A 15,132-nucleotide genomic window follows, 5' to 3' on the forward strand; every position below is an offset into this window, starting at 1 on the left:
TCACGGCTCGCCTCCTCCCCCACGTGGTTCTCTTGTTTACTACGGAGCGGAGAGCCGCCGTGGAGGCTGCTGGGAAAACCCGGAGCAGGATCTCATGGAGGAGGATCACAGTAACTGTAAAGATTTAGTCTCAGAATGAAATGAAATAACCGGGAAATTTTCCAGCTTGTGACCCCGTCATGACCCCGGGTTAAGTTTAATAATAATTTAAATAATAAATAAGTTATATGTTATAATTTGTTATTTATCTTGTTTACCTTTTTTTTTATATCTCTCCTCAGATTTCACCAATATTTTCTACTGTATAAACAACTAGAGCTGCAGCTAATCAATATTTTCACCACTGATTTAATCTGTTAATCGTTTGTTCTGACAGTGAAAATCTTCATAATGAAATCAAACGTAACATTAATCTATTTTTTTTACTTGAAAAAAAGAAGATATTTTATCAATTATCAAATTAGTTGCGATCGATTAATTGACTACATGTTGCACCTTTGGTCTAACAACAAATAAATAAATAATTTGAACAAACAAAATCAGATCAGACATTTTATTTTATTTTCCACATTCATTGTTTAACTGATCAGTGTCACATTAAAGTCATGTTGATCACATGTTGATATTGATCACATGTTGATATTGATCACATGTTGATATTGATCACGTTAATGTTGACCATGTTGTTGTGAGTCCTGAGAGCAGCTGGTCTGTTCCAGTCTGATCCAGGATCCAGTCCAGGTTTTGTGTGACGCCCCTCCCTCCCTGATGGTGTTCAGACTGGCTGCAGCCTGCAGCACACACACACACACACACACACACACACACACACACACACACACACACACCCTCAGCTCTCATTGAGGAGCAGTGGACTCTCAGACTGGACGTGTTGTTGTTCTTGTGCTGGAGCTTGAGACTCTGCAGGTGAGTGACAACTGGTGCTTCACCTGTCTGCTTCTCTCTCTCTCTCCTCACGGCGTCTCACAGTCTCTGACTTTATCTGACTCCATGTGAAGATCTGAGTCTTTACATGTTGTTTTACATGAGCATGTTTCAGCAGCAGCTCCTGCTGTAGTCACTGTGACAGTGATCGGTGACAGAGAGGAGTGAGTGACTGAACACTGAGCTGCTGCTGAACTTAACAAACACTCAACTTCACCCTCTGTCTCTTCTCTGTGTTACTGAGCTGTGTTGATCCACATGATTTACAGATCAGATGATTTTAGTTCTTTCTGCAAGAGAACAGTTGATCTGCTGCTTTTCTCTGTTTGTAGCCTGAATGTTGTTGTTGTTGTTGTTGTTGTTGTTGTTGTTGTTGGGAACTAAAGATCAACACCTGGCACCATTTGACTCAGAGACTGACAGAGAAAATAACGGTCTGACTCGGAGCTGTTTTTGTGTCCATTGAGGACTCTTATTGTGGAGGGTGTGAACTCAGCACTGAAGGAATCTGATTGGCTCAAAGCTCGAAACAGCAGACAAGACAAGGGGGTGTGTTCATACAGTGTGTGTGTGTGTGTGTGTGTGTGTGTGTGTGTGTGTGTGTGGCTGTTTTAAACTTTAAAAAACTTAAAAATCACTGGGTCGACATCAGCACTGAACCAGAACCAGAACCAGAACCAGTGAGTAGGAACCAGTCAAAGATACAGGTTATTAGTTAGTCCATCTATTAATGTTATTTTTCATGTTACCTTTGGTTATCTAAACTAAATCTAAATTTAAATAAATGTTACACACAATTATTTTTCTCGTCTTGTTCTTAAGGAATTTTCATTTACTCAGATTTCATTTCAAATTCTACTTTTCCTGAAGTAAAATATCTGAATAACTTTCACAAGTTTGACATGAAACCTGTGACAAAATGTTGTGAGTTGTTGTGCAACACAATGTGCACACATTAGAAAACCTGTGAGGGACACATGTTGTAACGATCAGAGATGAGTTTAAAAAGAGGATGAGCTGATTAGAAGTGTTTTGGGTCAATGACCCAACAGTGACAGAAGAAACCCCTGGATCAGTGATCGCTTCAGAATCCTTCCAAAGTAAAAGCACAGAAGTATCATCAGCCAAATTTAGTGTGAAAAGTTCTTGTTGTGCAGAAAGTCGGCCCAGTCAGAGTTAAACATTCATTTATCTGACAATATTAATTATTGATCATTTTACGTTGTAGCTGCTCCAGGTGGAGCTGAGACAGTTTAGTCCGCCGGCTCCCAGTCGAGGGGTCGGGCCCCTCCCCAGGGTCACCAGATCAGAAACGGGGAGATGTAATAAGGAGTAAATAATATTCTGTATTGATCCAGTGTTTGTGTTTATGTTTGTTTAAAGGTGTTTACGTGTTTGTTTGTTCTGAAACTCATTCTGTGACTCACTGATTCACAGGAAACCTTCAATGGGGAGGGAGGGGTGGATGTCATGTTTTACCATGTTGCCACGGTAACACAGTTTAGTTAATTAGTTGTAGTTTAGTTAATTATCGTTGTTGTCAACAGATGCACAGTGATAAAGAAATAGATGAACAGTTGAACCCATCTGTCCTGTTTACTTTAATCCACACACACACACACACACTCTCACACACACACACACACACACACACACACACACACACACACACACAAACACACACACACACACACACACACACACTCACACACACACACACACACAAACACACACACACACACACACACACACACACTCAGCGTACTGACTGTAAATGACACTGCAGCCTGTGAGTCACCGTGATGTCACTCAGATCTGTGGAACATAGAACAGATCTGACCGGCAAACTTAATCCACAGCTTCAGTTTTCCCAGCAGCCACTGCACAGCTGCTGAAGTCACGTTGCACTGTGAAGGGGGGGGGGGGGGGTCGAACCTCACCACTGTTTGGTCCTGAGCGACGCGTCTCCTTGTTTATGGAGATGTGCTTCAACACGTTTCTGAAACAAACAGAAAACTTGAAATATCCACCTCACAACTTGGATGAAATTAAATTTGAGACGGTTCTTTCACTGCTTCACTGAACTGGGATTTTCATTCTCCATTAAAGTGGTCGGACGGTTTTATATAAACCTGTCTGCACATGACTCATTCTGATTATTCAGCTGAATAATATGAAAAAGAATCATTTTTCAGTTGGAAAGATCAATTTCTTTCATTTTGACTGAAAAAGAATAAAAATGATGATGATGTGATTTTTGTCTTGTACCAAACAAACATGTTTCTTTACATGTGCAGAATATGATTTGCAGGCCGCGGCACCACAACACTGATGCGGCTAACAATGCTAATGCTAACAATGCTAATGCTAACAATGCAGAGCGACGAGACACATTTTGACTTCACCAAAAAAAGAACTGCAGCTCCTGTGATTTGGATAATGCGCTTGGTCATATTGAGATTATGATTGTATTTGATGAATCGTTCAGCTCTAGTTACAGATATTCCCATAAACTCCAATATTAACCAGGACTTTTACTGAGACAGGTTTTTATTTCTGATTTTACTTCTCTTCTCGTCTTCTTGGACATTATGCTGGATTTGTCTTGTACAGAACTTTACCTCAGTATGTTCAGCAGCAGCAGCGTCGCTCTGTGGTCCGTCTCCCACTCCGGTTCAGACTGAAACGACTACAGGAGCCTCCGTAGTTCCCTTTATATCCCGGTGATGAATGACTGAAGCCGCTGTTTCTCCTCCATCAGACAGACATGTTGCCAAAGACTCGTCTGGGGAAGCGTTCCCCGTTCGGAGCGTTGGTGAGCTCCACCTGCCCGGCGGCGGCAGGAGCACACATGCACCTGGAGACGGGTGAGGCCGGCGTCACCGTGGCAACGGCAGCAGGACAACAGGCCTCCAGCAGAGTCAAAGGTCATCCTGGGCTGAAGGTGAGTCACATTTTCTGTCCAGTGCAGCAGAAATAAACATTTATTGTTAAACACAGACATAAAATCCCAGAGCCATGTTTCAGTTCCTGTGATGGACATGATGATGATGATGATGATGATGATGATGATGATGATGATGATGATGATGATGATGATGATGAAATCCCCCTGTGGGAAACTCACAGACAAAAAGACGTTATGTTTGGAGAAGTTTGTCTTGCCTGACGGTGTTTCTCCCTCTCAGGTGTATTTCCAGTGCGGGGGAGGGGGTGAATCCCCAGGAGTGGCGGATCAGCTGGACCTCATGCAGAGTGATGTTCCTGCCTGGTCTTCATCTCATCCCTCCTCAGTGCCCCTGTCCAGCAGCAGGTCTGTCTCGTCCTGCATCGACGTCCCCAGGAGGTCAGACATCTTCTCTGTCTCTGTCTCTTGTCTCTCTACATATTTTTAAGAAGCAGATTCTCACCTCAGTCTCCTCCCGTCTCTGTTTCCTGTCCTCCTGCAGTCAGAGGAGTCCAGAGGAGGTGGACATGGACGAGCTGATGGCAGCGATGGTTCTCAGCAGTTTGTCCTGCAGCCCTCTGCTGCACAGCCCTGTGACCCCAGACCCAACAGGTACAACAACAAACAGCAGCATCAACTAGAATCACCTCCTCGTGGTTGTATCCCTCCGCCACTCAGACTAGTTCCAGGTTACATCCTGTTTATCCAGAGTCAGAGAAAATATTAGCCGTTTGTGTGAAATCACATAACTGCTGTGAAGTCTTGAGTTATGGCTAAAAAGTGTTTGGTGACATCACACTGACCTTGACCTTTGACCCTTTGACTTGAAGAAGTCCATCAAGGCGTTGCTAAGATATCGTGTCATGTGACGGGATCCTCTTGAAGAGTTCTTGAGATATCGCATTCACAAGACCAAATTTGCGATTTGTGAGGTCGCTGTGACCGTGACCTTTGACCTCTGACCTCCGACCACCAAAGTCTAATCAGGTCATCCCTGAGTCCTAGTGAAAATTTGTGCCGAATTTGAAGAAGTTCTGTCGAGGAGTCACTGAGATATCGTGTCCATGAGAATGGGATAAATCTACTGACGAACAACCTGTTGTGATGTTGTGATGTCATCACAGCAGCCATGACACCTGTCAACATGCTGACCACACCCACCTACGGACTCAGTGTTAATACTAAACATTGTGTGTCTCAGCGGCTCTGATGGACTCCGGCGGCAGCGACCTCTCTGACAGCAGCAGCAGCGGCTACTGGAGCGTCGGCCGCGCCAACGGGAGCCCGGACCCCTCTCCACCAATCGCAGAGCCCGACGTCAGCCCGACCACGCCCCCCGACGAGGGCCTGGACATGGAGCTGGAGGAGGTGTTGTTCGACGAGCCGGCGCCGCGGAAACGCAAGGTGTGCGCGCACACACACACGCACACACACACACACACACACACAGGTGAGCGCTGACGGCCTGTTTCCTCCTGCAGAACTCGGTGAAAGTGGCCTACAGGTGTCTGTGGCCCATCTGTGGGAAGGTGCTGACGTCAGTTGTGGGAATCAAACGTCACATCAGGACGACACACCTGTGGTAAGACTCACCTGACAGACGCTTCTAATCTTCATGTGTTTTTTATGGAAGATCATTTCTGCCAAAAAAGATGAAGAAATAAAAATGTCACATCAATGAGAAATATTATAATTTTTATTTTAAGCATCTTCGTGTCTTTAGTTTGAGTTTTATCTTCTGGAAGCATCAATGAGGCAAAGGTGACTACAATAAAACCTGGAGCTGTTATTTATGGAAGTTCAGTTCTGCCATAAAAAACAAAAGCTGAGAAAATAATAAAAATTAAATAAATAAAATAAGATAATAAAATAGTCATGATAATTCAAAATTATGTAATAATTTAAAATTGAAAATAAAAGTAGAGTCAAAATCTAATTCACACTAACAGTGTAAAATATAAATAATTAATAGTTAACAGTTAATTACTTGTAAATGTACCAGTTTTATTTTATCTATAATGAGTCCAGAAAACTTCCTGGGACTTTTAGACATTTAGTGATTTACAGAATAAAGCACCTTATTTTATATTGTAATATTAATTTAAATTGTGCCTCATACTTTTGAAAATCAATTGAATGAAATAATATGAATATAAGTTTTTTGGATAACTGAGCAAATTAAATACCTGATGAATCAATGTTGCAATAAGATAGACGGGTAGTTTTTTTATTGTTAAAGTTCTGATGTGACCTTTGACCTTTGACCCCCCCCAGCCGTGGAGGTGAACACGAGCGTTGTTCTCGCAGCGAGGAGGATTTTTACTACACTGAGATCATCCAGAGGGACCATCATCATCATCATCATCATCATCATCATCAGCAGCAGCAGCAGCAGCAGCAGCAGCATTCCCTCCTCTCTGGCCCCGCCTCCCCCTCCCCCACCGCCTCCTCTTCTTCCTCCCCATCCTCGCCTCCCAGCCCTCCCCCTCCCTCCCCTCCATCCCCCCCTTCTCCAACCTGTGGTACTCTGAGTCACTCCGCCCCCTCCTCCTCCGGCAGCCTCCTGCAGGTCCAATCAGAGCACTCCTACCAGGTAGGGCGGGGCTTATCAACAGTGACTGACAGTTAGTGCAGGATGCATAGTTAAAATAATAAAACATCACAAAGTGTTTTCTTGTAAAGAAACACATCCTGTGTTTTCTTGAGCTCATGTTAAATAGATTTAGATGATTTATGACAGTTTTGGATCATGAGCTTGAACCTGTAAAATACAAACAACATGGAGACCCCCTCATAAAAACATGGCTCCATACGCTGCTACTGCAGGTCTAAACCTTCACACGTGACTTTCATAAATGTGAAAAACATTTTTTCTTTGTAATTTAACAGCAAAACTCAAAACATATTTTTTCTCTTATGTATTATTTGGAACGATTATGTCTCTGTGTGTATAATAACAGAATATTTAAATTAAACAGTTTTATACTTTTTTTAGGCTCTGCCTCCCAGCCATGTGATCTCAGCAGCAGCTTCCAGCACAGCTTCCTGTCGTTCGATGGCCCCGCCCACCACCTGCCACAGCAGACAGGTAAACAGCCATCACCTTTATCTGATCTAATCCTGGTACAAGACTCTGCAGGGAACAGGACCGACGACTCTTTTATAAGGGTTGGTGATCGATTCTCAGGGAAGTGAGGTTGGTTTCCTCGTACCTGAACCTGAACTGTAACCACTTATCTCCGGAGAAAGGTAAAAAATGTTTCATGGTCGTGATGTACAAAGCCGTTGTTTTTGACCTGAATCACTGGAATCAAACAAATTGAATCATTGATCTGAAGATGACGTCTTGTTTTGTCTGATCAGCTGATCGTCACCAGACCAAGAGCGAATGGGACGAAACAGAGTTTTATTTATTTTAGCATTTAGCAACTGCAGCGCCCACGAGGCTTTGACTCATGGGAAATTAAAAGTTGTTATTGTTATTAAATGCTTGAAGTGTTTAACGTTTGCAAAGGAGTTGTTTACATGGTGAGTGTTTCTAACGAGGAGGAAATAACCGTCTGTCACGATGAATAAAACAAAAAAGTCCACAAAAGTCCGAGAAGTGAAACTTGAGATTCTCTGTTCGTGTCCTACACAGAACAAACATGTCAGTGTGGACTTTCACTGAGATTTACATTATTCACTTATTACTGGACATCCCCAAAACACACACACACACACACACACACACACACACACACACACACACACTTCTCCAATCCAGTTCTGTTTTCAGTCTGAATCCTGTACAGCAGTCTATTGTTGATTTCCTGCACCAGCCCAGAGAAGCCTGTTAAAACTGGTTTTACACTGGGGGGGGGGGGGGGTGAAGTGTGTGTGCGTGCATGCGTGCGTGCGTGTGTGCGTGCGTTCCACCCTGATGGTTTTTATCCGGCAGGAAAATCCCCTCAGATGGTTTGTGGTCACATTTTCCATCAGTGTGTCACAGAGCAGTGCTGCCACCTGCAGGCCGACACAGGAAACTGCAGCCTGTTTACAGCCACAACAAAGGACATTAAAGCAGCAGCAGCTCACACATTATTATTATTTTATTATTACAACACGAAGCATCAGAGAGCAGAGCAACTGATGAAGAAAATAAATCAGACACCCACTCTGTCTCTGTCTCTGTCTCCTCCTCAGGGCTTGTCGTTTCGGGTGCGTTCGATCAGTGTAGGAGAGCAGTGGCTGCAGCATCAGAGCGCCCCCTGCAGGTCAGTACTGGTACCGCCGTACTGTTGCACAAAACACCCTTATGTTTGATCCTTAGAGTTTCCTTAAAATGTTCACTTAAGTATTTGAGGTTTCTTCCTTATCTTTGTGTTTAAGGAATCTTGAAAGTCAGTAAAACCTGTGCAGAAATTGAACCTTAAGTGATATATTTAAGTAGAAAACTTAAGGTGTTTTGTTCAACCAGCCCCAGGATTTGAACAGGCAGAGAGACATTTGATAATATTAACAGTATCAATCTCTCTCTCTCTCTCTCTCTCTGTATGTGTGTGTGTGTGTGTGTGTGTGTGTGTGTGTGTGTGTGTGTGTGTGTGTGTGTGTCAGGAGGGTTCGTGGTGAAGCAAAGAAGTGTCGTAAAGTTTACGGCATCGAGCACAGAGATCAGTGGTGCACGGCCTGTCGCTGGAAGAAAGCCTGTCAACGCTTCCTGGACTGAGTAGAGAGGAAGAGGAGGAGGACGAGGCGGAGGAGGAGGGAGGAGGAGGGAGGAGGACGATGAACAGAGACGGACTGTTGACAAGTAGCTGAACTTCACCTGGTGGATGTTTTATACTTTCTTACATCTGAAACCAGACATTATTTTTTTGTCTTTATACTCTTTCTACGTTTTCTAGAAGTGTCTTTTTAAAATTTTTGAATGTGTATCTTGTCGCTGTGTCATCTCACACAACCTGCGTCCTGTCGGTGCTTTTTGATGACATACGATGTGACCTTTGACCCGGTCACCTGTTGCGCTCCTCAGGTCATCTGAACTGAACCAGCCTCTGTGTCGGGATGAACACGTACTACTTCAACAGCACACGCTCGGCTCTGATTCGTCAAGACTGGAGTTTAATGATACGCCCACATGTGTGTCCGGACAGCGTCGACCTCTGAGGATACGATGCTGCGAATTCATCTTAATATCCCGGTAACTGACGCTTAGCCGACTCGTTAACTCAGCGCGGTGACGGCAAGTCTTAATTATGAACAGTCTAGAGAATTGAAGGTGGAGTTAACAGCCCAGAACACAGGAAGTAAAAAGGATTTTGGAAACTATTAGGGCTAATTAGCATTAGCATGTCACCTAGCATGGCTGGATTAACCTGTTAGAACCCAAACCCACATGGCAGCTTCATTATGCCTCAAGACATCCAGACACCCCTCCTGTGGAGTGAAGCTGCCTCGCTCCAGGTTTTCTGTTCATTGCTTTCAAGCTAATTTGTAAAACTCAACTCCATGATATTGATAAAATGACGTGCAGCTAATTGATATGAAGTGTCTGGGGCCCCGCTGCAGTAGCCCACTTTGTCCACTTGGTAATCCAGCCTTGCAGCCCCCCCCCCACAGTGTCTACAAAGCCAAAGATGAATAGGAGTGGGTCACTGGGTCTTTACAGTTACCCGTTAGCTCCTGCAGTTCACCTAGCAGTCCTGGGAGTCGTCACTAAAGTCAGTATCATTAAAGAAACACATTATTATTCATATTCATTGGGTGAAAAGTCTTTCCCTGTAGCTTCAGCAGTATGTAAATATTTCCCTCCAATAACAAGCCACATTTTATTTTACCGAGCTCAGAGCTAATGCTAACGCTAAGAATCAGAACTAAAAAACTAACTGTTGGAGTTGTCAGGACGACAGATTCGAGGTTTTAAAGAGTCTCATTGGTGCTAAACAGGAACCAGGAAGTCCATGAGGAACTGACTCAGGATCAGCTTCAGTCAGTGACGGTTCGGCCTCCGTTCCTCCGGGTTTTGCAGCTAACCTTCAGATGCAGTTTCTCAGTGTTTCAGGACTTTGGCATCAGTCAGCCTCTGGTCCAGTGACTCGGTGTGTTGACTGCTGATGAAAGCAGTTGGTTAATCAGTTAATTTATTCTGGTCCCTCCATTATTTCACCCACCAGTATCAGTTTGCTCACCAGCGGTGGTCTGGCTCGAGCTGTATGACGTCTTCTGTGGCAGCGGAGGAGAAAAGAACAAGGTCACAGTGATTTCCTCAGGTCATCTCAGACCCAGGGATTACAGATCTATAGCATTCGTGACAAACTGTGGTGTTTAAAAGTTTGACACAGGCAAAGTCGGCAGCTGCCCCAGGACCTTATAGACGTCCCGGGGCAACGAAAGCTCTAGGATGAGCCCTGTATTAACTGGAGCTGATTAGCTCATTTGTCTTGGTGTCGGCATCATTGAAGTACAGAATAAATACTAAATCTTCGTCCTGTGGCTCTGGTCTTGGAGACCAAGTGTCAAACTGTTCTCACACTGAGCATATTCCTAAATGAAGTTGTGGTTTTTCCCGGACCTTTAAGGAAAACATAAAGCTGCCGTGTAAATAATTCACTATCCAGCTGCACTGTGAGACATTCAGTGTTGTCAGGATGCCTTCACCTCCGTGGCTTCGACCAAACACTAAATCACTGCAGACACATTCTCTGGTTCTACTGTAAAGTTTATTCTGTTGGAGTAAAGTTTGTTGTTGGTGTTTGATGGAGAAAACCAGAGGAAATCAGAAAAGACTAAATTCATCTTTCATGTTTACCTCCTCTCCGCTCATTTAATATTTATAAACAGGATATAAACGATTATTAAACGATTGTGTTTATTAATGTATTTGCCAACGACACTAACTTCTCCTGTGAACACACACAAGTGGAGCCTGCTGTATAAAATACTTAATTAATAAGCCCTTAAGCTGTCCTGACAAGCACATTATACTGTTATAAAGCATTTATTCATGTGTTTATACAGATTATAAATGTTAAATGAGTTGTTAAAGGGGGTTAAAGTAAATTAAATTCAAGTTATTCAAATAAAATAAGAGAAATAAGTCAGTCCTGATAACCAGTCTGAATGTTTGGAGTCAGTGCAGCTTTAATACATGTAGATCTCTGTTTTTAAATGTGTTGGTGCGTCAGGGCTTTTAAAACTGCAATAATTCACACTGTTTTATTTTGAAGCCATCGATCATTTCATCACGTCAGGTGACAAAATCTTTAAATCTCTCCCGCCGTTACCTCGTCTGCATCTCCACTGATTAACAGATAATTATCAGACTTCACTGTAAATGTCATCATCACTCTGCTCCTCTGTTCACTTCCTTCAGCTTCAGTTTAGACGTTTTATTGTTTGGAAACAGAAGCCATTTCCTCTCTGATGAAACCACATGCAGTATTGATCAAGACGTCTGTTTAATTATAAATAAAAACACACACACACTCACTGAGACGTATATATTTTATGGATTCCTAGTGTATACACACAGATATATACTGGGCCCATATCTACAGTGAAGTCTATTCCCGAAGCCATTCTATACTTCAAAGTCATTTTACGGTTGATTTGCAGTAAACTGAGACAAAGTTGTGTATTTATATTCTATGTGTTTAAGAGACGTTAATGTTGATCATTGTACCCGTACCATTTTTAAGATGCACTCTTTTATACATGATGTGAAATCCTGATGTTGTTATAATAAAGTGGAAAGCTTTGACTTTGCCTCATGGCTCTGATGATTTCACTTTATCTTTCTTTTCTTCTTCTGTGTTTATTGTTTCGCACCAAAACAATGAAGCATATTCTTCGTATGTGAAAATCTACTTGGCATTAAACCAGATGCGGATGATGTGGTCTGTAGTGTGGTGGGAAGGTGTAGTGAGGATTATTAGACAGATCAGTTATTACCAAGATTTATCCTCCATCATGTCCACACAGAAAAACATAAATGCTGACTGATGAAAAGAGCATCCTCGTTTCACGACTGTCACGTGACTCTTCACAGGAAGTGGTTAACGAGTCAATTAGGGCTGTGACTACATTATTTTATCAATTAATCAGCATTGATCAACGTATCAGAGAACATTTCAATCAAGGTCATTTTCACATCTGTCCTCGTCAGCTAACGAGTTACTAAGGAGTGTTGCTAAGGAGGAGCGTTAAGGCAAAATTATTTTCTCCTGATAATATCTCGTTATCTTGGGATAACGTCACATGACTCCTCAGAGGAAGTCGTTAATGAATCAATTAGAGCTGCAACTAAACTATTTCCTAGATTTATCATTTGGTCCATAAAATGTCAAGGATCTTGATTTTTTTAAAGTTGAAAAAATAGGGAAAAATACTTGGAACAGTTTCCTGAAGTCGACGATGACGTCATGAAACTTTTCAGTTTACTATACATTAGACAAAGCAGCAAAAGTTAACAGTTGAGGAGCTGAGGCTCCTAATAGAAAATTAGTTTCATCATCATTATTCAGCTTGAACGAACCAATTAGAATCCTCCGTGTGTTTTAAATAAAGTTTTTATTAAAGATGATTCAGCTCAATTATAACAGCAAACTGAACACAAACTCCTGTAAACTGATAATAAAAACAAACTGATGCAGGTACAGTGACTGGTCCACTCTGACACACACACACACACACACACACACACACACACACACACACACACACACACACACACACACACACACACACACACACACACACACACACACACACACACACACACACACACTTCTCAGCTGTGACTCTGCTGTAATAAATTATATGTACAGTCCAGGTCCATCTGCGGCTCCAACCGACACCGAACACACGAGGAGAGACGCCACTCTGTGGCGCTGGAGCCGAGTCTGTAGAAAGGAAGAACACAGTGACGTTAAATACAGGAAGAAAAGAGGAGAAGAAGAGAGAGAAGAGAGGAGGATTATGGGACATGTAGTCTTATATCAGGACATACAAGAAACTAAACGGAAAAACTGCTTGTGGAGAAAATGAGAGTCAATTAAAAAGCAAAGTATGTCATTACATTGATCCAATGATATCACCATAAATCAGACCTGATCATTGATTTGTGACATCAGGTGTATGATCACCTGGTGGAGCATGTGACATCACAGCACAGGTGTGTCAATGTGAAATATGAAACATGAGTAAATTTATTACTAACCATTTATCGGTTTTGTTCTGGGTCGACTCGCTCTTTCCGTCACAGGCCACAATCTTGACCTTGTCGACCTTCACCAGGTCGGTGACCTCTCTGAACTCCACGTCGTTCAGAACAAACGTCCACACGTTGTCGCAGAACCTGTAGGTGTTCAGAGAGCCCTGTGGGACGGAGACACGGTGACCCAGTTACGCAACAGTCCAAACAACTCAACACGGTTACAGTTCACAAACATCCTGAAACATCCAGGGAGTCATCACTCTGTGTTTAATTGACCCTGATCCGAGTCCTTTAAAGTTGACGCCTGACAATATTAAGTTCAATATGTATAAATAAATATGTATCTGACACATTGAAATAAATGTCGGAAGAACTCACCCTGAAGTTGACTCTGTTGCGGACTCTGTTGGCGAGCGCTGTATTGATGGCTTTGTCGAACTGGAGGAGGACCTGAAGAGCCAGCTGAGGAGTGATCTGCTGAGTCTGAACACACACCAGATTTCACTTAACGTCACCACACACTCACAGACAATGTTGTACAGTTCACAAGCAGCAACTCCTAATCTAAACAACACAACCTTCATTAATTAACACATTATATCTCGCTTGTTTAATTTCAGGTAGGGTTGCACCGATCTGCATTAAACACTTGATTATTTTCTGCTCTCTGCAGTGAGAGAGCAGATACAAACCCATGAAAAGACCAAACCGACCTTGAATGTCTCCCACTAACAAGTCCTGTGTGTATCTATATCCTGACATACAGTATCTTAATCCTCTGAGCCATAGAGCTCCTTATGGTGCAGTCAAACCAAGATCCACCTGGTGAAACTTACTCTGGTGCTGTGGCCAAAAACAGGAGGGGGGCAGGAGATAGCATCACTGAAGGGCTAATAACAGCAGTCCACAAAGCAGTTAAACTACATGTGTATCAGACTATTAACTGTCATTAACCTCTGTCACTGTCCTCACACTCACTTCGGCATCTCTCCTTCTGTGCTGCTTGTATTATTTCGTGCATAAATATTAAACAAGAATTTAAGGGTTAGGGTCAAACAATACTTTCTGAATGAGAGCTCAGTCTCAGCCCCTCTATCTCCAATCGGCTGGATGTCAGAGAGGCTTGCGATTTTGTGGGTCAAAGTTGAGTAAGATTTAACTCAGACAGATCAGTTGGTGAGAGGAAGTGAACGTGTCTCGCTATGTTTCAAGTTCTGTCACAAGATTGTGAAAGTGATAACTGTGAATTTCTAAATAAACTAAAGCATAATACAGGAACATGTCACTCAGGAAAAGTCAAATATTAAAAACACTTTGTTTCTAATAGTAGACACGTCCCCCATGTCTGAACTACACAGCAATGACCTAGATACAGGAGGTAAACAGTGCATCCCTGAGCTGGACCTTCACAGATCCTGGACCAGTTCTCATACAGTCTGTGTATGTTACCATTGCTGTAGGTGACTATAACCCTGTCTAGTAATAAATAACTTATCAGAAAGATACCATAATTATAATAATGATTTTTAATTCACCATTTATTGTGTCCCTAACAAACATTAGTTTAGCTTAGGCTAGCTAGCTATACTGTTTACATACAGTTACTGTTAACTCCACAGTTGCTCCTTAATATGTCAACACTACAGACAGAAAACATGAGAATATTTATGTTAACTTCTGAATTAATAGCTGAAGCAAACCGAGGCTACCAAGGTATAGTTAGCCAGCTATGAGCTAAACAGCGTAACTGACCGTCGTTGTTGCCGTTAGAAGCGCGCTACTCTGGGCTAGCTACGAGCTAGCAGCCATAATGTGTGATGTGTGTCACCTGTATGAGCTCGTCCAGACTCTCCTGTAGACTGTTTCCCAGAGTGGTGTTCCTGTACAGCTGGTACGCCATGGTGGGAACAGCAGAAGGTGCTAATAACTACAGTAAACTATCCTACAAACTCACACGCGGCTCACGGGGCTAACGGAGCTAACAGAGCTATCGGACTTTACGGAGCTAGCCGCTTCCCTCCACTACGTGCAGCTGTGAGCGCCG

The 15,132-nt window shown here is 42.8% G+C and overlaps 2 protein-coding genes across 3 annotated transcripts; one reads left to right on the forward strand and one right to left on the reverse strand.

Annotated features, from left to right (window-relative positions):
- The first annotated feature begins 815 nt into the window (after nt 1-815).
- On the forward strand, nt 816-11,633 carry znf395a (zinc finger protein 395a). 2 transcript variants are annotated; one of them, XM_056373206.1, is made up of 10 exons: nt 816-927; nt 3,707-3,889; nt 4,134-4,291; nt 4,395-4,504; nt 5,094-5,296; nt 5,374-5,474; nt 6,167-6,485; nt 6,888-6,980; nt 8,078-8,148; nt 8,489-11,633. In XM_056373206.1, the coding sequence occupies exons 2-10, from the start codon at nt 3,713-3,715 to the stop codon at nt 8,598-8,600; spliced, it is 1,344 nt and encodes a 447-aa protein (XP_056229181.1). In that variant the 5' UTR covers nt 816-927; nt 3,707-3,712; the 3' UTR covers nt 8,601-11,633. The 2 variants fall into 2 exon arrangements, with proteins under 2 accessions (XP_056229181.1, XP_056229189.1); XM_056373214.1 differs by having other exon boundaries at nt 877-927; nt 3,711-3,889.
- Nucleotides 11,634-12,423: 790 nt separating this feature from the next.
- gtf2a2 (general transcription factor IIA, 2) lies at nt 12,424-15,132 on the reverse strand. The gene is made up of 4 exons (XM_056373416.1): nt 14,917-15,132; nt 13,467-13,571; nt 13,092-13,249; nt 12,424-12,774 (listed from the first exon to the last, which is right to left on the reverse strand). Coding segments are annotated over exons 1-4 (336 nt in total). The 5' UTR covers nt 14,989-15,132; the 3' UTR covers nt 12,424-12,773.

The sequence above is a fragment of the Seriola aureovittata genome, chromosome 1 (assembly GCF_021018895.1).
Source record: "Seriola aureovittata isolate HTS-2021-v1 ecotype China chromosome 1, ASM2101889v1, whole genome shotgun sequence".
NCBI lineage: Eukaryota > Metazoa > Chordata > Actinopteri > Carangiformes > Carangidae > Seriola > Seriola aureovittata.

What these genes read in the sequence shown, in the direction of transcription:
- gtf2a2 (XM_056373416.1), bottom strand. Translation starts at nt 14,988, where the DNA reads ATGGCGTACCAGCTGTACAGGAACACCACTCTGGGAAACAGTCTACAG. An exon ending in GTCTGGACGAGCTCATACAG is followed by an intron (nt 13,572 to 14,916) that starts GTGACACACATC and finishes GTGTGTGTTCAG; the next exon opens with ACTCAGCAGATCACTCCTCA. An exon ending in GCAACAGAGTCAACTTCAGG is followed by an intron (nt 13,250 to 13,466) that starts GTGAGTTCTTCC and finishes TCCGTCCCACAG; the next exon opens with GGCTCTCTGAACACCTACAG.
- znf395a (XM_056373206.1), top strand. Translation starts at nt 3,713, where the DNA reads ATGTTGCCAAAGACTCGTCTGGGGAAGCGTTCCCCGTTCGGAGCGTTG. An exon ending in TGCATCGACGTCCCCAGGAG is followed by an intron (nt 4,292 to 4,394) that starts GTCAGACATCTT and finishes GTCCTCCTGCAG; the next exon opens with TCAGAGGAGTCCAGAGGAGG. An exon ending in CATCAGAGCGCCCCCTGCAG is followed by an intron (nt 8,149 to 8,488) that starts GTCAGTACTGGT and finishes TGTGTGTGTCAG; the next exon opens with GAGGGTTCGTGGTGAAGCAA.